The sequence below is a fragment of the Meles meles genome, chromosome 6 (genome assembly GCF_922984935.1).
Source record: "Meles meles chromosome 6, mMelMel3.1 paternal haplotype, whole genome shotgun sequence".
NCBI lineage: Eukaryota > Metazoa > Chordata > Mammalia > Carnivora > Mustelidae > Meles > Meles meles.
The window spans coordinates 21,400,663-21,426,008 of record NC_060071.1 but is presented as its reverse complement, the minus strand read 5'-3'; the positions used below and the strand labels follow the sequence as shown (position 1 = coordinate 21,426,008).

At 40.1% G+C, this 25,346-nt stretch overlaps 1 protein-coding gene across 2 annotated transcripts; it reads right to left on the bottom strand.

Moving 5' to 3' along the window:
- Nucleotides 1-1,646: 1,646 nt before the first annotated feature.
- MPHOSPH10 (M-phase phosphoprotein 10) lies at nt 1,647-24,993 on the bottom strand. 2 transcript variants are annotated; one of them, XM_046009796.1, is made up of 12 exons: nt 24,863-24,993; nt 22,257-22,932; nt 21,566-21,720; nt 20,940-21,111; nt 18,732-18,873; nt 17,214-17,281; nt 15,006-15,143; nt 13,829-13,939; nt 8,616-8,723; nt 7,307-7,537; nt 6,736-6,916; nt 1,647-1,771 (listed from the first exon to the last, which is right to left on the bottom strand). In XM_046009796.1, exons 1-11 carry the CDS (start codon nt 24,949-24,951, stop codon nt 6,767-6,769), a joined length of 2,040 nt encoding a protein of 679 aa, XP_045865752.1. In that variant the 5' UTR covers nt 24,952-24,993; the 3' UTR covers nt 1,647-1,771; nt 6,736-6,766. The 2 variants fall into 2 exon arrangements, with proteins under 2 accessions (XP_045865752.1, XP_045865751.1); XM_046009795.1 differs by lacking the exon at nt 1,647-1,771 and having other exon boundaries at nt 6,681-6,916.
- Between the last annotated feature and the right edge of the window lie 353 nt (nt 24,994-25,346).

The following is a 25,346-nucleotide window of genomic DNA, read 5'->3' as shown; positions in this document are numbered from 1 at the left end:
GTGGTGAGGATGGGGCAGGGGTGGTTTTCAGATGCAACTCAAACAGAAGATGAGTATTGAGGACAATCATTAAATCTAGCAATGTGGAGGGCATTTGGTAACTTTGCCAAAAGATTATTGTGAAACAGTGGGATGATTGAAAAGGATTCAAGAAAGATGGGGAGACAGGAATTGGAGACAATACAGGGACCCATTCAAAACCCAAGTTAGTATGAAGATTATTTTAAGCTGAAGGTATTTGGGATTCAACAGATACAGAAAGAACCCTTCTTGGAGCTTCCCTTATCTGACTAAAATAAACTTCTAGGAAATAACACTGCCATAAGTTCCCTCTTTGGGGGATAAGTGGGGACTGGAATTTTATTACCAGGAAGGAGACCTAGAAGAATATCGAAATTCTCTCTCCAGGGAAATCTTAAGGCCACAAAAATGCAAGAACACCTGCATGAACCATTATCACAAACTGTCTTATCTCCCGTTTGTTCTTCTAGAAACCCATGTGCTCTTCCCCAAAGGCCTTTTCTACCCCCCTTCCTTTCCTACTAACTTTAACCATTTATCAAGCTACTTCTTTTGTAAGCTCCCATAAGTAAATGAATAATTTTTCCTGTTTTCCTGTTCATCTTCTTTTGTCAGTTTAATTCACGGGCCCCCAGGCACTAAATCTAAGAGGGTTGAGGGAAAGTTCTTCCTGACAACAGAAGTGTAGACTTAAACAGGTTTTGTAGTGAAGGAAAGCAGAGAGGTATAGCAGAGCTGAAAGGGGAGGTGGGACTAAGAGTTTTGTTTATTTAAGATGGAAAAAATAACAATATGTTTATATGTTGATAGGAACATTCAGATAGGTGAAATCTGAAGCAGGAGAGAAAAAGACTTGCTTGAGTAATATTCTTAGGTAGGTGAGAGGATGGGATATAGTTCACAAGGGAAGGGGTTGCCCAAGTAATGAAATAGCATAGCACAAGAAAATCCCAAACTTTAATGGGAATGCAATAAATCCAGTCCCCAACATAGTAAATGTTTACATTTACAACATAGTAAATGTTGTAGGTTACTGAGGGAAATCTGACTGTTGAATAAGTGGCTTTTGAGAATAAGTTACCTATGTGGAAAAATGAAATTGGATCCCTACCTCATACCAAATAAATAAAAAGATTAAGGATAACTAGATTAACAACTGTGAAAAGCAAACTTCAAAACTTTTAGAATAATAGGCATTCCTCGAGAGATAATGGGTTTGGTTCCAGACCACAATAAAGTATCACAATAAAGCAAATCAAATGAATTTTTGGTTTCTCAGTGCACATAAAAATTATGTTTATATTACACTGCAGTCCATTAAGTGTGCAACAGCATTATGTCTAAAAAAAAAAAAACCTTAATATGTAGGGATAGGGTGGTTGTGTTATGGACATTGGGGAGGGTATGTACTATGCTGAGTGCTGTGAAATGTATAAGCCTAATGATTCATAGACCTGTACCCCTGGGGCATATAACACATTATATGTTAATAAGAATAATTTTTTAAAAAGCATTTTAGAGTTATTTTAAAAAATAAATAAAAATACTTTCTGCTAAAAAATACTAACCATCATCTGAGCTTTCAGCAAATCACTGATCACAGATCACCGCTAATAAATACAATCATGAAAAAGTTTGAAATATTGCAAAAATCACCAAAATGTGATCCAGAGACCGCAAATGAGCAAATGCTATTGGAAAAGCTGTGCCTGTAGACTTGTTCAACACAGGGTTGCCATAAATGCAGTATCTGTAAAAAAAAAAAAACATAGTATCTGCAAAGTACAATAAAGTGAAGCACAATAACATGAGATATGCCTGCATAGCGTTTTATTATCTTGAAGCTATTATAGGTAGGATTCCTTTAAATAAGAGAAAAAGTGCTACCATAAAATAAGAGATTGACAAACTCAACTATAGTTCAATTAAAAACTTTGTAGTAATGGCTTTGTAGCTTTTATTTTATTGGGCTAGAAATCTTGCATATCACAAGTATAAACAATGTAAAAATTACAAACAATATAAAAATTACAGAAACAAATGTTTCATTATAATTTTAAATTATAAACAATTATAAAGCGTAAGAAAAATAGTCTATTTTAAAACATTGGAGAATGACCAAAAGTAGGCAGAAACTGGAGGGTAAGTAGCAAAAATAGTAACAATGCATCATAGGATTTTAACATACCTAGATGAATTATAGATGACAACAGTAGCAAAAAGGATGAGATGGTAAATGTAAATATATCACTACAAAGGTCTAACATCTTATCTGAAGTAGTAAAATATTAACTCTAAGTAGACTGTTTTAAGTTAAGGATGCATATTGTAATTCCTGAACAACTGAAAATCAATGCAATGTAGAGCTAATACATGGAGAGATATTCAAGCAGAATATCAACGTATTTGATTTTAAAAGCAGCGAAAGAGGAAGAGAGAATAATTAGAAGAGACAAAAAGAAAATAAATAGCAAAATGGTTAAACCAAGTACAACCAAACCAATAATTATATTAAATACGCATGGACTAAAATCTTCAATTGAAAAACAGAATCAGGGGCACCTGGGTGTCGTTGGTTAAGCATCTGACTTCAGCTCAGGTAGTGATCCCAGGGTCCTGGGGTTGGCTTGCCTCAGGCTGCCTGTTACCTGGGAATCTGCTTTTCCCTCTGTCCCTCCTGCTCCCCCGCTTGTGCTATCTCTCTCTCATATAAATAAATAAAATCTTTAAAAAAAATAAATCATAGAATTTGTCAGATTAGACTTAAAAAGCAATTCGTAACTATGTGATATATGTAAGAGACACAGGCAATTGGAAAGTAAGAAAATGGAAAGTAATATAATATTCAAACAAAAATCAAAAGAGCCGTAGTATTATATTGAAAATAGGTTCCAAGACAGGGAGTACTACCAGAGAAAAAGAGGTCATTTTATAGTCAAAAGGATCAATTCGTGAGGAAGACATAAAAATCATAAATGGGTATATACTTGATACTAGGTCTTTAAAATACATGAAGCAAAAACTGATACAATTATAGGAAGAGAAAAACCCACAATCATAATTAGAAAATTTATATGGTACTCTAATTGACAGAACTAAACAAACAAAAAGTCTGTAAGGATACATAACTGAACAAAAATACCAAAAATTTGGACTAACTGAAATACAGAACACTATATTAAACAACCGTAGGACACATATTTTTTCCTTTTCCTAGTGGTGTAAGTTTACTAATTTTAAAAACTACTTGTATATTCTAGGCTTGAGTAAATGAATAAATATACTAAAGATGATAAGAGCACGATTTCTCACTGTTGGAAAAGGCATTAGAATATGGAAAGAGTGAATACTAGAATTTAATCTACAGGGGTACTGGATTAGAATTGTAGGTTTTGGTATGCACTCATGTATGGAATATAACACACACACACACCACACAACCACAGTTTTCTGGGTCTGGCGAGTGGGGCTAGTGGCAACAGTAGCAATGAGCACATTTAGCACCTACATCTGTTTCAAAATACCATTCTCCAAGAGGAACCAGGGTTCTGTGGAAAAATGGCCAATTCCAGGGAAAAGAAAGGATAAGCCTGGAACATTTGTTAGCCCCAGAAAACAAGGAAGTGCTCAGAGAATAATGGGAACATATCACTACTCAGAAATTAAGTTTGAAGGGCCTTCCACTGTACTGTCCCGGGACAACTAGAAAATCAAAATTCATAATAAAAAGATTAAAAAACTTTGAGTAATATAAAAATCAGTCAATATTGAAATAAATACAAGGGAAAACTTTCCTTACAGAATGCCAAATAATAGGTATAGAATAAATTAGTTAGAAAATCATCAGTGGGTGCCAAACTGGAACGTGATATTCAGAAGTATCTCCCTAACATTACTCAGTAAAAAAGAAAAGCAGTAACTTTATAGTGGGGAAACCTGGTGGTCATCACCATAACAAACTTGAAGTGTTTTCATCACCAGCTTCACAGAAACAAATGGATTATCCTGACCCTCTGTTTTTGAGGTACTAAAGACACACCTCTGCTTTGGCTTTCCTGCCAAAAATGTATAACCTCAATCTATTCCTGGGAAAACAGATGAATCCAATTTTGTGAGACAGTCTATATAAGTGGTCCTATACCTCAAAAATGTTAGTCAAGACAAAGAAAGTCTCAGGAATTGGAAACTACACAGACATAACACCTAAATACAATGAGGAACCTTAGAATTACTTGATCCTGGACCAGGGGAAAAGAGCTAGAAAGGACATTACTGGGACTATCGACAAAATTTGAATATGGACTATGGACTAATAGCATCCTATTGATGTTAAATTTCCTGATTTTGGTAATTATACTGCAGCTCTATATGAATATTTGTATTCTTAGGAAATAAAGACTGAAGTATTTAGGGGAAAGGGCCACAATGTCTCTAAATTTCTCTTAAAATGTTCAGAAAAAACAAGGATCATAAAGCAGGTGAAGCTAAACTTCCTGGAATTTTTCTGTAAAAATTGTATATAAATGTTGATATTTATTTTAGATTTGTTTTTTATATTTATGTATCTTTTATATAAATTTTAAAATATAAAAAAAACTAGCTAAAAATGAGACAGAACACACAAGAAAATGCTCCATCTCATTAGCAGAGAGATAAATTAATACCACACAGGTGTATCATTTTATATCCAGCAGAAAGGCACAACATTTTTTAAATCTTGCCAATGCCAAGTCTGACAAGGATATGATTACGTGCAAGCTTGTACAACTACTTTGAAAAACAAAACGGCCATAATCTTCTGTCTGCACTTTCTACCCAGCAATTCTACTCTGAAGGGCGTTAGAGGCTGGAGCCTAAGAATGACAGTGTGTGGGAACAGGATGTTCAAAATGGCATTATTCCTAATAGTATAAAACAAAACAAGTATCTTGTTTAACAAGACAGGGTAAATAAAATCGTGATAGATGCATACGATACTATGGGGCAGTAAAAATGAGTAGCATTATGGAGGAATGAGGAAAATCAAGAGTGAAAAAGCAAGCCATAGGTGAGTGCCCAGTGTTCTATTTTCATAAAATTCAAGCACTATAAACAATGCACTAAAGGGCACACGGGGCCAAGTATACATGAATGTAAAGGAAGGATGAACACACCACTCAGAACCATGACTTCCTTCTTACCTCCTTACATAGTTAAGTGAAGCAGATGAAGAGCACCAGTGAGTATCATTTTGTGTTTTTAAAGATTTTATTTTTTTAAGTAATCTCTACATCTAACGTGGGGCTTAAACTTAACAACCCTGAGATCAAGAGTCCCAAGTTCCACCCACTAAGCCAGTCAGACGGCCCTGTTTTATACTTTTAGATAAAGGGTGGTTTCTACAATGTTACATGGTGCTTCTAATTTGTGTATAAAAAGTATGCATGTATTCCACCAGAATGAACACTTCTTAAGAATTGTTTTGTTCAGTTATATCCCTGTTCCCTGTGCTGCCTGGCACAGAGTATAGAAAATATAATCTTTAGAATGTATCAAATATTACATTAAAAAAGTGAATGAACAGATACGCCTCACCTAGAGGTGGCGGAGAAGATAAAAGGGATTCAAACTAGGCAGACATCAAACTGCCCTTGGACAGGTAAAGTGAATCATCACTTGAGGATCAAACATTCGGATCCTGATGAATGATTATGAAAGAAAGACTCGAGGGAAAGAGAACTAAGCTAGCAGTTGAATGGGGACTGGCAAACTGAACTGAAAAGAAAGCAGGAAGTCTTAGAGCCATAGAACACTCACAGAAGCACTAACATGAAATGACACTTCCACTAAGGCTAGACGGAGACCCGGGGTTGCGCAACTGTTTAGAAGACAAAGGCGCAAGGTGAAGGGAAGTCTGAATAAAACTTCCAACAAATGACCATGTAGTATTGACTGGTGCTCCAGCTAGCCCCAGCCAGCCTGGTTCTACCTGATGTGGCCGGCTGCTGCATTAGGAAGCAGAAATACAGAAAGCACACGCCCACAAACTCTTCCTTCCTGCTGATGGTCGCCTGTAGATGAAAAATCAGAAGGGCTTTCCCTGCTGCTTAAGGAGAAGATGCTCTCATTTTCCCTCTGAGGTAAGGCTTAGGGCATTTCCACCAGAGCATAGCATGAGGTCCTGAGACAAAAGGCAGCTCTCCAGAGATGCGGAGGTGAACATCAGGGAGTCATGAAGATTCACCACACTGCCAGTCTGCCTTCCTTGCTGTGTTCGCCTTCCATCTTGTCTAAGTCACACCTAAGTCTATGCATCTGACCATACTCTAGAGCCTACACAAAGCCTTCATTCAGGTGGATGGCAGATCCCGTTTTGGGAAAGGATGACAGGGCAGTGGGAGAAGAAAACCAGGACCCAAAGAGTGAGGACCCCTACTGTAGACAGCTGCTTGTGACAGGGACAGCTGGCTCCTGGGCCCCGGTCAGCCTGGAGGCCAGCTCCTGCTTACTGGCCAGTGCCCGAGCTGGCCTTCACCTGCCCCAGCAAGAACACAGTGTGGAAAGGGCTTTGGGGGTTACATTCAGCTTCACAGAAGAAGCAATTTGGGGATTTCCAATGACAGTTTGGAATTTGTCTTTTCAAAATAAGGAATTCTCAAATATCTGCCACGTATGCAAAGAAAAGTTCTCAAAAAATTTATTATAAAAGGGAACAATGACAGAATATAAACTTACATCTTAATATTTATATTATATTCAAAATATGTTACAGCTTTAATTTATGAACAGAAATATCCTGTCTTTTCTTCTTTTTCTTTTCTGTTTTCTTTGCATCGCTGATTTGCATTTTTACTTGATCTTGTAATTTGGAAAAGAATGCTTGAGACGACTTTAAGGCTTTGTCTTTACCTTCATCCTGCAATTAAAAATAATAACACACTCATGCTATAAAATGTGCTTGTAAGTAAAAAAAGCCAAATGCTTACACCGGAGTATAAAAGTATAAAAATCCAGAAATGGAGAAGATATTATGAAAAATCACACCAGTCAGTACAGAGGTATTATAAGCTTTCTATACCGCTGCAATGTTCTTATAATTGAAGGGAGGAGGGAGTGGAAGACCACGGCTGCCAGGCCCCAGGTGCTGTGAGGGCCCAGAGTTTCAAGCTGTTACTCCAGCCAGGTGCCAGTGGCCGTTCCCCAGCACGTGGCGTCAGCAGGCTCACAGTGGAGCGGATGTCACCACTGCTTGCCACCACCTTGCCCAAAGGGCCCCCTATAGCAGTTTTCTTTCCTGCATCCTTACCTTTAGTAGAGAAGCTTTGCCTGTTCTGGTCAGCTGTTTTAACTTCTCTGAAGCTACTGCCTTTGTGTATTTCCCTGCTTGGTCTGGGTTGTTCTTTTCAAGCAGTCTTCTCCGCTTTTCCTTCTCTTTTAGTTTCATATGTTTCTGATATTTCTTTTTCCTCCGTTCTCGTTTCTTGTCTGTAGCTGTTTTTTCAGCAGCTGTTTTTACATCTCCAGCTTTATTTTTTTCCTATTAAAGGTAACCACCAGCATACCAGTTAATCCAACTTATAAACACTACTCAGGAAATGGGAAGAGCACCTATTCCAGAGAGCGTGGCCAATGGGCTGTACCTGCCGCCAGGAGTTGAGCGCACAGCACCCATCTGCACCTCACAGAGCCTTGGGAGCTCAGCTCTGACCTGGAACACATTCTTTGACAAAGCTGACTCCAGCGGCAGTTCAGCTCCCAAACTACATTGCAAAGGCAGCCTGGAGAGCCAGGTTATCCCACTGACAGTCCCAGAAGCAGGCCCCCTAAAGCACCTAGGCTCCAGATGGGCATCAGGGACAGCCTCAGCTGCTGAGGACAGCTACTGACTGGCAGGAGGGCCTCCCAGAAATGGAAGGGAAACATCTATTCAGGGAGGATCAATGTCCTCTCTCTTCTCCTCAGCTGCCAGCCTATCCTGCCAGGGCTGTTACTGATAGAGGTGGCAGAGGTCCTGAAGGGGTGGGTGTGGGTGTAGCAAAGCAAGTGTGGAGGGACAAAGAGCCATGCTGCCACACCAGCCTGGAAGATGAGACCTGGCAGGAACCATCTTCCTGTGTAATGCATGAGCATCAGTGTTCATGAGCCAGGGACCACCTACATTTGGTTACCTTCAACTTCTTCTAATAATCCTGATGTTCTACTCTAGACACCAATTCCATTATTGATAAGCATTAAGTGGATACAATAATGGGGAAATGCTGCCATTAAAGGACTGCTAGTTTATGAGCAACATAAACTATTTATGTTAACCCAACACCACTGCTAGTATTCAAATTGGATTATAACAACATAGAGACAGCAGATATTTACAAGAAGCCTTTATAATAATTCTCATACCTGTACCTCATGATATCTGGTTATAGAAGACTAATGTTTGAATACTATATAAAACTATTAGCTTGATTATAATTAAAAACTGCTGATACATTAGAATGAAAGCTACAAACTCCAGGATAATGACACTGAGTAAGGATCTAGCTATAAACAACTAATTTATTAAAAAAAGAAAAAAAAGACAAAGCAAAAAACTCAGTGTTTCCACACTGGTTTCCTACCTTGACTTCCTCCGGGGCCAGGAGAGCTGCATCACTCACGCTCACTGGGGCCACCTCCTCCATGGTTATGGCTGGCAGATTTGACACAACTTTAATCTCTGGAACAGGCTAGAAAAGAGACAACGTATTTAAGAGGAACTCATAAATAGTCCTAATATAAAATATTTGTATTGTGAACCTATTTATTTTTCTTAATATCCTTTAGAATTGACTTCACTATTATTTTTATGTAGTAGTTCATCATTTACATACAACACCCAGTGCTCAACCCAACAAGTACCCTACTTAAGAGCCATCTTCCATTTAGCCCATCCCCCATCCACCTCTCCTCCAGCAACCCTCAGTTTGTTCTCTATTGTTAAGGTGTGAACCTATTAATTTAAAGCATAATACATAAAATATTTTATAAAGGGGAGGCTGGGTGGTTCAGTAAGTTAAAAGTCTGCCTCGGTTTTGGTTCAATCATTATCTCATGAGTTATGAGGTTAAGTGCCACATAGGGCTCTATGTTCCACAGACAGTCTACTTGAAGATTCTCTCCCTCTGCCCCACTCACTCTCATATAAATCAATCAATCTTTAAAAAAAGCTTTCCCAGGTTTTAAAAAAATAAAATATTTTATGGAGATTATTAGCAAAGCTAACTGAAATGACAGCCTGCTGGTGGGCAGCATGGGCTACTTGAGGACTCTTTTGATAACCTGAGTACTCAAGGGTCTTCTCTGTCTCACTGCTGCACCAAGAACACTTATTTCTACACTTTTGGAGGACATTTCTACCACATTCAAACACCTATTCTTTCGCCTATTACACTAAACTATTCCCATCTGCCATGGATGTGGACATTTTCCAACAATCCTATCTAATGTTAAAGAATCTATTGATTTTTGTGAGTATTATCCTGTCTTTAGTTATATAAAAAGGCCAGCTATAAGAAATATACAGAAAAGGATACAAGGAAAAATGCTTATCAGAACAAGAGTCAAACAGGCTACTGGATAAACAAATTTTCTCACCTTTCAGCTACTGAAAACACAGCTTTATAAACAAATGTGAGATGATCAAGAACTGCTTTGGAAAACTAAAGCAGTGTTGAAGTAAATCAAATCTATTCATTATAAAAAGGAGAAACATTATGCAATGTCATGAAATGTGATGGTAACTGAAGAGCCTTTTTTTTTTTTAAAGATATGCCCAGGAAAGACAGAAACTAAAACAAGCTTCATACGGATTATGGCGATAGCAGTACACTAGTGATTATTTACCTAACACTTAAACTAATGCACATCTCATTTACACCTAATTCTTGCACATCTCTGAGGAGCAACAGGGTACAGGGACAGGGACTCTGTTGCTAGAGTGAAGTAAAAGATGGAAGTGTGCCCTGGAGAGAACACAGGACTGAGGAGAAAGGGCCTCTACTGCAGAGAGTGTCACTGATTCCTTCGTACACCTTTTCCTTAATGCATTCCTGTCCATATGCTAATCAACTAGCAGATGTGTGCCCCAGGAAATTTCAGACAGAACAAAAATAAGTCATACACACGACAGGATCGTGGATTCTAATTGGAAAAAATGTCAGTGTGAAAGAAATGTTTTCTTCCACTGGACCACTGTTCACTTATTTATTAGGAACCCTGTGTTCCAATCTATAAAGAGAAATACAAAGAAAATGGGAGACAACCCAGAAAATTAAAAAAAAAAAAAAAAGAAAAGATGGTCAACAGGGTTTCTGGAGCTCATGAAATACGAAACTGAATATGAAAAAAGTTTGTATTAAGGGGAACCTGTACCGAAAAGCCTACATTTCTGGAAAAGGAATAAGAAAGGCTTTCAAACAGGGCATGTAGGCCCATATACTATTCCCACCTTCTTCAATTCCCAAGGTTCCAAGGAAGGTCTGAGTACTTCCCCAAGTCAGGCTCCATGTTAGTGTGCAGGGAAATAGCAGTGAACAAAACACATTTGTGTCAGCTTGATAATGAGTAGAGAACGATCAGCAATCGACCAATGGCGATCATAGCTATGAGGGAAATGAGGGCATGGAGGAGGGGGAAGGCATTCATCTGACACCCCAGAGATTGGAAGGAGCCATTCATGGAAAAAAGCAGTGCAGCCTAACAGGCAGAGGAGCGCCCAGCAGGAAGGTGTGGGGAAGGGGCACTGTGCCCACTGAAGGCACTGGAAGAGGATGAGTGTGGCTGGGGGACAGAAAGCTGTGGAGACCAGATGAGTGAGAGGGAGCCAGATCATATGGGGCCTTGTAAGGCACAGGAAAGGATCACGTTCTTCACATCAGTAACTTTTTCACAGTAGGACCTGTAGCCAAGAGGAGTTGAGAATTCCTCTCTTTTCTTCATCCCTTACATAGCCCACACTAGGTGTTTTGGTATCTAAAGATGGCTCCTGCCACCAAAAACTTAGAAATTACACTTGATTAACGACAACACCACCAACAACAACAAAGCAGGTGATAAATGCTGACTGTCTGAGAAGACAAGACACTCACACAGGACAAAACACTTAACCATCAAAGAATCAGAAGGATTTTGGAGATTACCTCTTCTTTATAGATGAGAGTGAAGCAATTTACCTAATTCGCAAAACTAGTTAGGGGAGAATTAAATTCAGGTTTCTGACTTCTAGACTAGTCCCTGAGATTCATGGTACCTCATTTCTAGAAAACACAAGGGACACAAAGGGGCAACAGGTGAACAAGTACCAAAAAGATGGCACCATATGCTTTATGGGTCCACAGACGACAATGAGAAGTAAGCTCTAAAAGGTACAGAAGCACTGAGCCAAGCGTGGTGGGAGTCAGACAGGGAGATCACTGGAGGTCTGGGCCTGGTGTAGGGAACATGAACATTTATGCCCAGTTAGATCCAACCCTCCCTATCTCCTAAGTCTCAGTTTCCTCATCTGCAAACAGAAAGAGTAATACTTGCCTTGGTATTCTGTGGATGAAGAATTAAGGGACAGGGCCACTACCATCATGAAGATGACAACACTGGTCAATCCCTACTTTAGTCTTTAGATAGCACTGGGAAAATCCCAGAACCCAAGGGTGAGGCTGAAGCAACCCTCCAGGCCACAGGACTGCAAAGGACCACATTTAGAAGGGTAGGAGAGACTACACTCTCATCATCTCATCCCTCTCCCAGGCCAGCACAGCACCACACTGAGAGAGACTTGGCCTATAGTTTCTCCAGTGAGAAGAGAGCCCAAGGTGGCCTTCTAGCTCCCCAGCATTGCAGACCGCTTCTAAGCAGGCCCAATCACGTCTGTGTCATGGGGATCACAGATGGAGGCTGTGGGGTTTGACCACTGAGGATCAGACTGGGACGAAGAACAAGGGCAGGGCTTCTAACAACCAGTGCTTGGATCTTGGCAGACCATGTTCCTCTTCACAGGAGTGCCCAAGTAGAGATCCCAGCCAGCAGCCTTGCCTATCTGTAGAGCCAAGCTGGTGCCCCTCTCTGGCTCAAAGAGATTCTGCACCCCCATGACCATGGCAGGATTATTTACAACAGCCAAGTCATGGAAACAATACAAGTGTCCATCAATAGATGAATGAATAAAGATAATACAGTGCATACATAAACACACACACACACACACACAATGGAATACCATTTAGCCATAGAAAGAAAGAAGTCCTGCCATTTATGACAACACTGATGTACCCTGAGGGCATTATACTAAGTGAGGTAAGTCGAGAAGAGAAAGACAAATTACAATGTGATCTTGTTAGGAAGGGAGTAGGCATGTGCAACAGGAGGATGGACCTTAGATGTCCTGCTGGAGAGCTCTGTGCGAGCACCACCACATTCTACCCATCCAGCAGCAGGTTTTGGCTTGTGACATCCCAGCAGAAGAAGAGTTAAGTTTGTTGTGCTTACTGCACTCATGCAGAAAGCAGCCATTTGTCCTTATTTGAACTATGTCTCTAGAACAGAAATAATGTTGCAGTTGCCCACTCCTGCAAGCACTTAGACTACATCTTGGAAGGGACATGAATACTTGGCTAGTTCCAGGAGTGTCACTCAAATTTTGCCACCCTAGGACCCTCCCAAAAGAAAAAAAGTGATAGAAGCACGTATCCCAGAGTTTCCAGGGCCTTTGTCTCTCTTGACTGGCCTGCTCTTCCCCTGGACTATATTTTAATAAAGCTCTGCTCTCCTTTAGAACAGCTGCATGACTAGAGTTAATACTATTGTACTGTATATTTCAAAGTTGCTAAGGAAGTAGACCTTAAAAGCTCTCCTCATTGAAAGAAAACTGTAACTACACGGGGTGATGGCTATTAACTACACTTAACGCAGTGGTCACTCCCCAATACACACATTTCCCATATGCCATGCCTTTCAAAAATTCACGTACGGCCACTTTGCTTTCACAAAAGACCTACATGAGTACCTGTTTTTGCTAACTGACAGAAACCTGAGAATTATTTTCACTTTTATAAAAAAAAAAAAAAAGTGAAAGGAAAAATAGCATTCAGAATTCTGCTGTGAGCGGCTCTGCCCAGCTCCTTCCTCAGGAACTACACTTGGTTTCTCAGCATCAAGCCACCATAGCTTTAAACAGCGTCTGTAAGCATCCGTGCTTTACCTCGATTTATTTGTGCATCTATTACAAGATTGGTCCTCAAGTACCAGGAAAGCCTAGGACAGGTTATTTTTGGAGTCTAAAAAGCTCAAAAAACTTTCCATTTACTTAATGGTAATTGCTTCTTTGCTTTACCCCATTTAGGCCTGTGAAAGGTTTTATAGGAACATTTTGCTTTCTGATGGTGGGAGAACCTATTTATCAGACCACTGTTGTACATCTTAAACTTACACAGTATTACATGTCAATTGTATCTTAATAAAATTGGAGAAAAGGGGTTAATATATATAAAGGATTTAGTATGGCAAATAGCAGGTACTCAGAAAGTATCAGGTACAGACATCAAAGGTCTCAAGACCAACCGCAGAATGAAAACACAACTGAAAGCTGAACAACAAGAATGAGAAATGAAGAGACTTTAGGTGTAGCACGACCCATGGGGAGATCACGCTGGATCAGCAGAGGAAGCCAGAACTGCCTGGGACTAGAAATTCCTACAGGTTTGTATCCTAAAACCAAACCAAAAGCTAGCCTCACAGAAGCTCAAAGAGGAATTAAGGTCACATTTGCTCTGATTACACACAGAACTGTTAACACACTTACTGGTTTAGGGATGAAGTGAAAGTTTGAGAGGGCATCCAATTTTAAGAAGAGGGAATCCATCATCTTCTGAATTTCTTTGTGCTCTGGATTTTCTTCTTCTGCTGTTTTTTGCTTAGAAAATAAGTTCAATGACATCAGACTTAGCAGCTTAATACACATCACAGGACAAAACACAAAGCTCAATAAGGATATGCCCCCATCTCTCATCATCAAGGCTTCAGCTTCAAAGACACATTACAAGGCAGAATCAGAGTTATCAATACCACGCTGGTGCCAGCACCAGCCCAAGAAGCAATGTGGTGTGCACTTCTGAGCTGCAGCGACTCCTCCCTCTACAATTCACAACTTACAGTTTCATTCCCTTGGTATTTACTTCTGCTTTTCTGTAGTTACTGAATCCTCTCAAAGTAGCCAGGCAATGTTCAATAACATGTTCTTCTGTCAAGAACTAAGCCACTCCCACTCAGATGCCTCTCATTAAAAGAAAGGGTAGCTGGGTAACAAGGGTTGGATTTTGAAGAATTGGACCTGTTGTGCACTGTTGCTGGTGACGATGTAAATGGTGCAGTCACAATGGAAATGAACGGGGCAGCTCCTCAGAAAGTGAAACAGAGAACTGCCATATGACCTGGCAATTCCATCCTTAGGTAAATATCCAGGAGAATTTAAGAAGAGGTTCTCAAACAAATACATCTGTTCAGAGCAGCACTATTCCCAACAGTCAAAAAGTAGAAACAACCCAAATGCTCACAATCTCCTTTGTCCTACTTAACCAGGTATATTTTAAAGAATCTAACTGAAAAGAAACAAGAATGAAAAACCAAATAACCCACCGGACCAAAAATCTGAATAAATTTCACAGATACTGTTCTATCAGCAACTTCTAAAGTATGAATGAGAATGGATTTTAAAATTGTAGAACAACTATAGTAATTGCTGTGGAACAATCAGGTAACCAATAACTGCAAACAAGCTCTCCTATACCCTCACATTCAGTGGCATAAATATTATAACCCCTCTATTCCTAATATACTCTGTCTCACATTTAAATGAGGTGAACCAAGAGCTCAAGATTTATTTCATGAATTTCAGCCATCAGGGTAGAACCAGCAGAGTGAATTCTCTACTTCTCTTTTTTTTTTTTTTAATGATGGCTTTGCCTTCTGGGCTTCCTTACCTCGTTGAGTTTGATGTACTCCTGCTCATAAATTTCAGCAAGGCTCAATTTGCTCTTCTCATGGTCTAATGTTAAACGTTTTTTATATTCATACGCATCCTCTTTAGGTCTTTCTTTACGTACTACATCATCCCAAGCCTGCAATATGAAAGTTGGAAGGAACATAAATTAACAAAATCTATCATTTTATTCTAGGCTCACTTAGGACTCTGCCTCTAGAAAATTTGTGGTCAGTCCAGAGTAAGCAAATTATAGCAAAAAATAATCAATTTCAACTTGCAAAATGTCTATTCAAGTCACAAAAAATAAGTATTATGAAAAGCAAAGAGGAAACTTAAGTTTCCTTTTTGTTTTATATGCATCTTTCTCCTAGTTACCAACTTTAATTCCCATTGCCCCATCATGATTTGTTTAAAAGTCAACACTTGGAGTTTACCTTGTTGCATTTCAAATTTAAGGATAGTCCACATATAGTACCACCCTTCAAATCCTTCTTACTTCAAGTGAACATTATACAGGTTTTAACGCCATCCCTTGTTGTACATGTCATACGCCTAGTCTTATTCTAAGTTTACAAAATAGGATCAATTCTTTTTTTCTCATGTGACTGGTATTTATTAGACACCTGTGTAGCAGACTGTGTAGATGCCCTGCTTCATATCCCCTAGCCCATCTCTAAGTTCACCTGTAGCTGCAGGGAGACTGTGTCTGTACGTGCCAACAGCTTCCCATCTCAAGGTGGCACTCCGCTTCTTATCCTGTGGGTTTTCTGGACTGCCAGGGCATCTTGCCTATTTGTGCTTGAGACAGCTCTGAGGTGTCTAGGACTTGACACCTCCGGAGGCAACTCTTAACCAGTTAAGGACTGAGTTTAGTTTATCCAGCAGATCCATCCCCCGAGGGGTAAATTCTGAGACAAATTCTACATAGATCCTCAGGGGTCCCCAGCAGGGTTCATTCCCAGTTGCCCACTGTGACAGTTAATTTCATGTGTTAATTTGATTGGGTGAAGGGATGCGCAGACAGACAGATGGTAAAACACTGTATCTGAGTATGTCTGTGTGGATGTCTCTGGAAAAGAACAGTATCTGAACTAGTATAATGAGTAAAGAAGATGTCTTCACTAATTTGGGTGGACACCATCTAACCATGAAGGGCCCAAATAGAACAAAAAGTGGGAGGCAGGGTGAATCTGCTCTCTGCTTGAGCTGGGACATCCATCTTCTGTCCCTGGACATCACTGCTTCTAGTTTTCAGACCTTTGGACTCAGACTGGAACTTGTATCACCAGCTCCCCTGGGTCTCAGGTCCCGGGACGCAGCATTCCTGGTTTTTTGCTTGCAGACAACAAACCACAGGATTTCTCAACCTCCATCATCACATATATCCTTTCCCTCCTCATTTGGGGTTACTGAAACACTTTTCAGTATTTGATTTTAATGTATCAATTCTGTTTTTCATTACCTTTCTATACTTTTTAAGTGGTTGCTCTAGGGATCTAAGATCAATTCATAAATAAAAACTCTGCTAGGTTTTTAACATTTGAAAAAAATAAACCCTTTATTTGTCCCAGCAGATATTGTGCTTAGATGGAAGGGTCCCAAGGATGACCAGATCAATTCAGAATCAGTCCCCATACCCGTCACCCTCCACCAGCTTCACCAGACACCACCAGACAGGTAAACAAGGGGCAAGGAAGAACGGCAGTGGCTCTGGCTGTCCCTTCTCTTCACACACAACTGCCCATCCTTCCAGAGAGCACTAGTGAAAGGCAGTGTCTCACACAACAAAAGCAATAACAAAAGATGAGGACAGTGTACACTTAGTAGCAGATTTCAGGGTAGATTAAGGGTTTTATTTATTTTATTTTTTTTTTTAAGATTTTATTTATTTATTTATTTGAAAGACAGAAATTACAAGTAGGTGGAGAGGCAGGCAGAGAGAGAGAGGAGGAAGCAGGCTCCCTGCTGAGCAGAGAGCCCGACGCGGGGCTCGATCCCAGGACCCTGGGATCATGACCTGAGCCGAAGGCGGAGGCTTTAACCCACTGAGCCACCCAGGCGCCCCAGATTAAGGGTTTTAAATGAAGAACTGATACAAACAAAATTTTCATGAAAATGAAGAAGAGTGCCGGTCCCACAACAGTCTCATATTATTTCTAAAAATCTCAGTGAATTTTAAATAAAGTTAAATTTCATTCTTACTGACCTGATCTCTTATCCTCTGCTTAATGATATCTTCCAGTTGAAGGGTGGTTTCCTCTGTGATCACAGGGGCTAAAGAAAATATAACATGACTCATTAGGTATAAACTAGACCAGTGGTCCTCAAATGGTGGTTACTGAACCAGTAGCATCAGCACCTGTAAACCTGTTAGAAATGTGAATTTTTTGGCTCTGCCCCATACTTCTTAAATCAGAAAGTTGGTGGGAGCACACTATCTGTTTAAGTAACCCTTCTGATGCTCCCTCCAGTTTGAGAACCACAAAACTAGAGATTATCTGGTAATAAGCACTAATACTTATAGCCCATGCACCTGGGTACTCTCCCCATCTTTTTTGTTCTCTCTAGAACTGAATAAAATGAAAATTCATTTTGACTTCACAGGTACAAGAAAGAATTTGATGAGATGACCAGGGTTTCTGGCTAGAATATACAATTTAATCAGAGGACAATGACAGTAAGCATTGTATACAGATCACTAGCAGAAATCATTATGGATTACACATCAAGTACCCTATAGACACTAATTAGCATATTAGTAACTCCTGGGTGAATTAAGAGTACTGTGGCTATGTAAGAGAACATCCTATTTCTTAGAAGATACATGTACTTAGTACTAAGGAGTGAAGTGTCACGATATTGGTAAGTTACTTTCAAGTAAATCGGCAGAAAAAAGTGGGCTCTTTGGGCTCCAGAGCCTGACAGACATTGTCACAGAGGGAAGTGAGGAAAGCAGGGAGGGAGCTTACTGACCGCATTAGCGCTTGACAGACTCTGTGTCCCAGGCACTGCTGTGCTGCATCCAGGAGGAGGCCAGTATGGCTAGGCTATTGGCCCCTGCAGCCTGGAGCTGAAGCGCAGAGGCCTCTGTGAGTCCCCCAGCCTGAGCCAGCCCCAACCATGTTCAGAGTCTTTTATTTATTTTAAATATTTCTTCAACATTCCACATTTGATGATGTAGATACCTCTTTCTTCCCTGACTGTAAATGTTCCAATATGAATTTTAATTGTAAAAAACCAAAAAAAAAAAAAAACCAAAAAACAAAACATGCGATCACGCACATGCACACATGGGGGTCACATATACACAAGGCAGGGAAAGCAAATATAAAATGTTAACTGGTGAATCCACCTGAATGGCACCCATATGTTTGCGGTACTATTTTTTCAACTTTTCTGTATGTTTAAAAGTTTGTTTTTTTTTTTAAGATTTTATTTATTTGACAGGAAGAGATCACAAGTAGGCAGAGAGGCAGACAGGAAGACAGAGGGGAAAGCAGGCTCCCCTCTGAGTGGAGAGCTCAATGTGGGGCTTGATCCCAGGACCCTGAGATCATGACCTGAGCCAAAGGCAGAGGCATAACTCACTGAGCCACCCAGGTGCCCCTGTTTACAAGTTTTTAAAATAAGAAGTTGGGGGAAAATAAATAAAACTGACTCTCTCTATGAAACAGAGAAAAAGCATGAAAACACACACTGGCAGGGGCCCAGCTGGCTCACGTACCCATGCGGACCGCATGGTCGAAGTGCAGAGTCTCCTCTAGGAGGCTGTTCTCTGGGCGCTTCTGAGCCGTCACTTCCCCTTGAAGCTGCCAAGGTTTTTTTCCCAACAGTTCTTTTTCTAAAGATGCAATTTTTTCATTCATCTAAGAAAGAGACAAAAGTTATTACATACCCAGGAAACAAAATCAGGCTTAAAACTAAATAGAAGCAACTAACATCTTTACAAACACAAAAACAAGAAATGCGTTATTCCTCAACACATTTGTTCTCGCCACCGTTTTATTACTAACCAACAGTGATTCCTGATTCCTGACACCTGAGGTGGGGTAGGAGCTGCAGGATGACCTTTCCCTCCCTGATTTGAAATGGCCATGTTTACAGTATACTGAATTCCCCTAGAAGAATCTGGGTAGATTTCTGGGCTCTATTCTAGTCCAATTATCTATCTATTCACAAGCCACTATCAACTTTAGTTATTAGAGCATTCGAACGTTAATTTCTTTATTAGAACATTAGTAACTGAAGGAGCCTCTTTTGACCCCACACTCCAAAATTCAAATTATTGCTAACGACTAAAGGATATCTCTAATGACTTTATTGTATACAGAATGCCAGCCTTCTCAGCCACTTTACTGAATTCTCACGTTTTTCTGAATAACTTTCAATTCATCTGCTTAGGTTTTTGCAGTATCTTTTGCAAATATTAATGCTCTTATCTTTCTGCTTTCTGGTTGCACTGACACTTCTACAAGAATGTTAAATAACAGTGGTAACAGTAATTGTGGACATTTTCTTATTCTTCGTTTTAAAGGGATATTTCTAGAATTTCACCACTAAGCAGGATAGCACCTTTTGGCTAGATGTGTTTCTATTTCACTACAAGTGAAAATCAGGAATGGATACTGAATTTCATCAAATGCCTTTTTGACATCAGAAAAAAACCATGTGGTTTTCCCTTATTCTGTTACAACCAAGAATTGCATTAATAGATTTTCTAATCCTGAATCAAGAAATTGAGGCCCATCTGGTTATGATGTTGTTAGTCTTTCACTGTGTTATTTTGGATATTTAAACGAAACCATGTGTGAGTGTTTTCATGTCAGGTTTGGCTATCATGCTATAATAGCTTCACAAGAAAAAGAAGTTTGGAAGTTCCCTCTTTATATGTGGGAACTGATTAAACAAAATTCAGTGGTATTTCTTGAAAGCTTGATGTAATTCTCCAGTAAAACTAAACCTGCTTTTCTTTTTTCTTTTTTTTCTGAAGACACAGGGAAGTTGGGAAACTAACTCAATGCAATTTCTTATTTATTTATTTGACAGACAGAGATCACAAGTAGGCAGAGAAGCAGGCAGAGAGAGAGGAAGGGAAGCAGGCTTCCTGCTGAGCAGAGAGCCCAACGCGGGGCTCGATCCCAGGACCCTGGGATCATGACCTAGCCAAAGGCAGAGGCTTCAACCCACTGAGCCACCTGGGCACCGCAACTCAATGCAATTTCATATTTTCTTTCCCAATGCTTCCCCACCACCTCCCTTTAATCTCCTCTCTCTTCTGGAAACAATCCACAATCATAGATTTAACTCAGATTCTCTTTTTCTAATAATTATTTTGATATCATTGATATATTTTATATTTTATTATTTGCCTATTCTCATTTCTGATTGTGTGATGTCATTTTAATGTGGTTAAACGGTAAAGACAAATAACTGGAGCCAGGCTATTTCTATTATTTGCAAATGATACTTGATTTGTCTGAAATCATATCACAAGGAAATGATTTTTATCAACTTTGGAAGATGTGTTTGAGATGGCATTAATTAACATTCCAACTATGTGAGCCATCCACAGAATATCTGAAAGAAGCAGTATCCTTATGAGCAGCTAAAACAGCTACAAAGAGAAGTTCACAGGACAGCTAATTAAAAAGAACATGCCATTAGGTATAAAGAAACCAGGGACAGAGGGAAAAAACGGGTTTTTGAGCAAATCAAAGGCCACAGGTTGGGGAATGCAGCACTGCTTTTTGCAAATTAGCTACCTATCACATGGGCATCTCTATACAGTGTCTGGTAGGAAGTAGCAGCAAGATTTTTGTTTTGTTTTTTAAAGGATAATTAAGTATTCCACCAAGAACTACAGAGTAGATTAGTTATGAGTCCCACAGTCCTGGGAAACATAAAAAAAATTCCCTAAATTCTCAATTCTTACCTTTTCCTGTCTTTTTTCAAAAGAGGATTTAACTTCATCAGAATCTTTCTGTACATTTAAAATACTTGTATTCTCACTTTCCTCATCATCTGGCAAAGCAAAAGTCACTCTTTTCGAGGTTTCTTTATGTTGCTTACTGTCTTCATTTTCTTCAAGTTCATTATCTTCATCACTATAGTATACCAAAACATTTATGAAAGGATAATGCACTATTTTTCATTAGGAAGACAAAACCAATTCTCTAGGTATTATAGACATGTTGTATACCTAACACAGTCAGAATTCCAAAGTCATTCAGTTATTAAGAAACAGAAGATATTATTTAGGTGAAACAGAACAAAAGCATACAATATATAAAAAATAAATTATTCCTCAATCTGTAAGACAAATGTATCTCACAATAATGACATAAGGTATTTTTAGTTTGACTGTCACTGCCAGTGATATTTATCTTCATTAGATGATCTCTAAAGCCCCTTTAAACTCAGACACTTTCTTCTGGCTACCTTGAGACTATCTGATCTTAAAGAATATAACTTCTTAGGACAAACATATTTGACAACTATGAGTACACACACACAATTGGACTGTTCTAGCTTACAGTGTAAAGGATTCAAAATACTCACGTTTCAGAAATGCTCTCTTCTCCTTCTTCATCAGCAATTTCTTCCTCCTCTTCATCTGAACCCAGTTCATCGTCATGAGCACTTGCTAGGTCTTCATCACTTTCAACGGGATCAAAGAAGTCTTTGTATTTCAGGTTTCTGGAGCTTTTACCTGACTAAAGTAAAAAGATTTTTCAAACTTTCAATTAAGAACAGAAAAACACATTAAATCACCCATGTATGTGGATGCATATTACATATGGGGAACTGGTGACAGACAACATCACCACATAGACGTAAGGGCTACTAGACCGTAACAAACTGGAAGGAAGCATAGATTTATTTATAACTGATAAGACAGCGTACAACATCCTAACTCTAAAGCTTCTAACTATAATCATTTCTAAAACATTCCTGTCTAAAGTATACAAATGCCTTTCTCTCCCTATTATTTTTAGTGTTTGATGAAATATGATTGAGGGGAATTCTGAATACCTCTAACATGTGTGATTACGGTTCTTAGGTTCAAAACAAGCATTCTGTGATAAGGAAATGATGGCTTTGATTTAATTTTTCTAGTTCATTGTTTTCAACTGATCTAAGTATTTCATTAACATTCTGGTGAGTGTTGAGGTATTCTAAAACCACTTTTCAAGAAACAGAACAAAAGCTAATTTAAGGAGATAGAAAGTCTCTTCTCCCAAAACTTTACCTGAGGTTTTTGACTTCCAAGCAGTTCTCCCTCATCTTCATCAGAATCAACATCTTCAAAAAAATTAATGTCTTCCTCTTCCTCGTCATCTTTTTGTCCCTCTTCCTTTTCCAAGTTTTCTAAAAAGGTCTCCATTTCAGATAGTTTGAAAAATTTATCATCTACTATGGACTTCTCTCTTGGTTTCCTAGACGCTTTGTCTTGCACCTTGCTCTGCTGCTCCAATTTGCTGATATCAAAATCAAGATCAGAATCCTCATCGCTAAAAACTGGACTTTTCCTCAGATCAACTTTGCTCAAGTTTTTAGCTCTCTCATCCACTTTAGGATCGTCACCATTCAGGTCAGCTGCCTCCTCCTCCTCCAGATCTTGTTTGAGGACCTCCTGATCATCAGACTCCACCGCTGAGCCATCCTCTTCACACTCCTGCTCCTCGTTCTCTGGAAGAAGACTGATGTCTTCATCTTTAATGGTTTTACTAACTGCACTCTGGAAGTACTGTAAAATTGGTTCATTTTGCAATTCCAGTTGTTGCCAAATCTGCTCATCATCAAAATTGTCTATCACCAGTTTTTTTAATGGACTTCCGTGGATCCTGTCATTCTCTAGTATTTTATTAAAATCATAAAGTACTTTTGTTAATGAAGTGAAGTTTGATGCCAATTCATCTTGAATCCTATTAAGGGAGCACAGGGAGGAAGTTTAAAGAGATTTATAATTATAGGCAATAATTTCACAGCACTGTGAATGAAAAGGAGAAAAAAGCTTAATTTCTGTGTAAAATCAAATTTGAATGAAATATCAATTTTAAGTATAGATTCTGGCCCCAAAGAGTGTATTAGCTTGCTGAGGAGCCATATTAATATACAACTAAGTCTGTGATCTACTATATGGATTTTAGGCAGGGAAACTCTTACACACCTCTTTGCCTAAAGATATATGGTAAATCTTAGCCTTAAATGCCATCTCAGCTATATTATATGCCACTCCATTCAGTCAGCCAATGGTTAACACTTGCTTTGGCTCAAGAGTGCTCAGCGAATACCTCTGAAGATCTGACATCTGAAATGAGACCTGTATACGAGGAGACATTCTTACAAAGACCTGGAAACATATATTCCAAGCAGAAAAAACAGCGAGAGCAAATTTTGTAAGATGGAAATGAACTCGGTGAGTTTGAAGAACAGAAATGAAAGCATGGCTGGAGTGTGGTGAAGGAGGCAGAAGGCCAAGGAGGTATATGGGAGCTGTAACATGCAGCTCCAAGGTAAGAGTTTGCTATTTTAAGAGTAAAGAGAAGCCATCAGAAGATTTTTTTTTTTAAGATTTTATTTATTTATTTGACAGACGGAGATCACAAGTAGGCAGAGAGGCAGGCAGAGAGGCGGGGGGAGCAGAGAGCCGGCTTCCTCCTCTCTCTCTGCCTGCCTCTCTGCCTACTTGTGATCTCCGTCTGTCAAATAAATAAATAAAATCTTTTTAAAAAAAGATTTTAAGCGGGGCGCCCGGGTGGCTCAGTGGGTTAAAGCCTCTGCTTTCCGCTCAGGTCATGGTCCCAGAGTCCTGGGATTGAGCCCGCGTCGGGCTCTCTGCTCCGCGGGGAGCCTGCTTCCTCCTCTCTCTCTCTCTGCCTGCCTCTCTGCCTAGTTGTGATTTCTCTGTCGAATGAATAAAATATTTAAAAAAAAAAAAAAGATTTTAAGCAAAGGAGCAAAATGATGTAATTTACACTTGGAACGATAACAGAGGAAAAGGAATGAAAGTACAGTGATTAGGTTGACAGTCATCCAGGGAAAGGATGACAAATGTACAGGGGTTAGAACAGCAGATACTGTGACAAGCAGTCAAATTCAGAATACAGACAGAAGACAGAACCGACAGAATTTGCTGATGAATTAGAAGCAGACACGAGAAAAAGGACGCTATCAAGGAAGAAGCTTAGTTACACGTCTGAATGACTCAAAAAACAGGAGCCGTTTACTGAGATAGGGGAGGCAGGTGCGTGTGGAAAGGATTTCAGGGAGGGCAGAATATAAGACAGTAAACAGAAACAGGTCATTTTGGACATAAATTTGAGATGCTGAAAACGTATATGGCTGGAGCTCAAGGGAAAAGTCGGGTATCTGAGAGCCACACTTTCGTAAGTCCTACGTTAAGTCCTTCAACAAAATACGAAGAGCTTATGTTATGAAGTCCTAATTCTCAAGCAGCTCATCGTGGGACGGGGGCAGACAGACAACAAAGTTAATACCTTCAATAAAGGATGATGAGTAAGTAAGCACTGGGTGGTTTGGGAGCCCGTTGGAGAAAAGAGCAACTAATCTAGTGGGCTCGCAACTGTGTGTGAGAGTAGGGGGACACGTAAGACTCAGTGGAAGCCTCCGGGCGTTAATAATTGAGCTTGGTTTGGTTAGCACACGACTGGGAGAGCCGCACTGCACAGCCTGTGACGATTTAAAATTTTCCGACGGGCTAGCGGAGCGTAACGTGAAACCTGGCGCAAACAGATGCCTGCTTCCCTTCATCCCTGTACTCCAGCATCTGCCGGCAGGCCGCGCCCACGCGAGACCTGGGCCGCACCCCGAGCCCGCATTCCCTTCACTTACGTGAGAAAGCACTCTGGCTGGCCAGTAGCTTTATCAACCTCCTTCAGGCACCGCTCCAGGGTCCGCCGACGCCAGACCCGCGGTGCCATCGCCGTCGGCAACCCGGGACACAGCACCGCATGCACAGGAAGAGGGCCGCCCGGAAACCGCGCCACAAAGACGCGCCTCGCGCAACCTGAACCCTAGAGGCGAAGGTTCCGCTGCGTACAGGTTCCGGACCCCACCCCCTCGCCAGAGCCAATGGTAGCGCAAGAACTTTCACTGGGCCGTTGGTCAGTTCTAGCGCCTTTGAACTTTCTCTAAACTTTCTGTTTTGTATCCCTGAGGGGCCCAAAGGGGTGACGTGTCCTTCGTTTAAGTTTCTGCTTTAGACGCACTGGGTGACTTCAATACGTAAAATAAGGACAAGCCCAACCGCCGCACCACGGGCACGCAGCAAGGCTCGCCACGCCCCCTAGCCTCGTAGGCCCCGCCCCCGGCCGCG